The 716-nt window shown below is 50.3% G+C and overlaps 1 protein-coding gene across 1 annotated transcript in view; it reads right to left on the reverse strand.

Annotated features, from left to right (window-relative positions):
* Positions 1-460, reverse strand: part of UFC1 (ubiquitin-fold modifier conjugating enzyme 1) — a 4,907-nt gene extending 4,447 nt beyond the window's left edge. The window contains exon 1 of the mRNA XM_018572774.1: positions 304-460. Coding sequence (XP_018428276.1) covers positions 304-426 — 123 coding nt within the window. The 5' untranslated portion in view covers positions 427-460. The remainder of the gene's footprint in view (positions 1-303) is intronic.
* Between the last annotated feature and the right edge of the window lie 256 nt (positions 461-716).

Raw genomic sequence — 716 nt, forward strand, 5'->3', positions numbered from 1 at the left:
ATAAGGTTGCCATATTGCATGCAGCCACCCTCCCTTTAAGGCCACACACATACAATCAAATTGTACAATCTCCCCATACATGCTGTTTGTTCTACTCTCTGATCTAATTTATTCAATCAGATTGTGACAGGCATACTCATGTATTGTCCAGACACTATCAAAGTGTAGAGTGTGTGTGTGGCCAAATTAACGTGAACCTGTGCAGCAGCTGGGGATCCCTCACCAGCAGCCCCCCGGAACCTCTGACACCCTCCTTGTCCCCTGGGGGTCTGTTGCAACAGCGCCCCGCCCTGTTCTCCTCACCCTAATCAGCCCCTGATACTCCTCCTTCAGCCGCTGCACCCACAGCTCCTTGTCCCGCGGGCTGGCCCCGGTTTTCAAAAGCGGGAGCTCTGATACCACCCGGCGAGTGGCTTCATCCACCATGATGGCCGGTGAGAGAGGAGAGGCCGGAAGTGTCTGTCATGCCAGCTTGTAGCCGGCGCCGCCATCTTTACTACTGGCAACCGCTGAGGCGGCGAGAGAGGCTCTCTGTCCTGACAGACTTTTTGTAAGATGATTATTTCAGCCTTTTGTCACAAACAAAAACAGAGGAAAATACTTATATTCACTCACTTTTTTCAAATCAAAAGCAAAGCCTCCCCTTTCGTGGTAAACTACTTTGTTGGAGAATGGATTGTCTGCTAGGGGCTGAGGCAAGTTTTTAATACACTTTT

Source organism: Nanorana parkeri, unplaced genomic scaffold (assembly GCF_000935625.1).
Source record: "Nanorana parkeri isolate BGI_ZX_2015 unplaced genomic scaffold, ASM93562v1 scaffold2130, whole genome shotgun sequence".
Lineage (NCBI taxonomy): Eukaryota > Metazoa > Chordata > Amphibia > Anura > Dicroglossidae > Nanorana > Nanorana parkeri.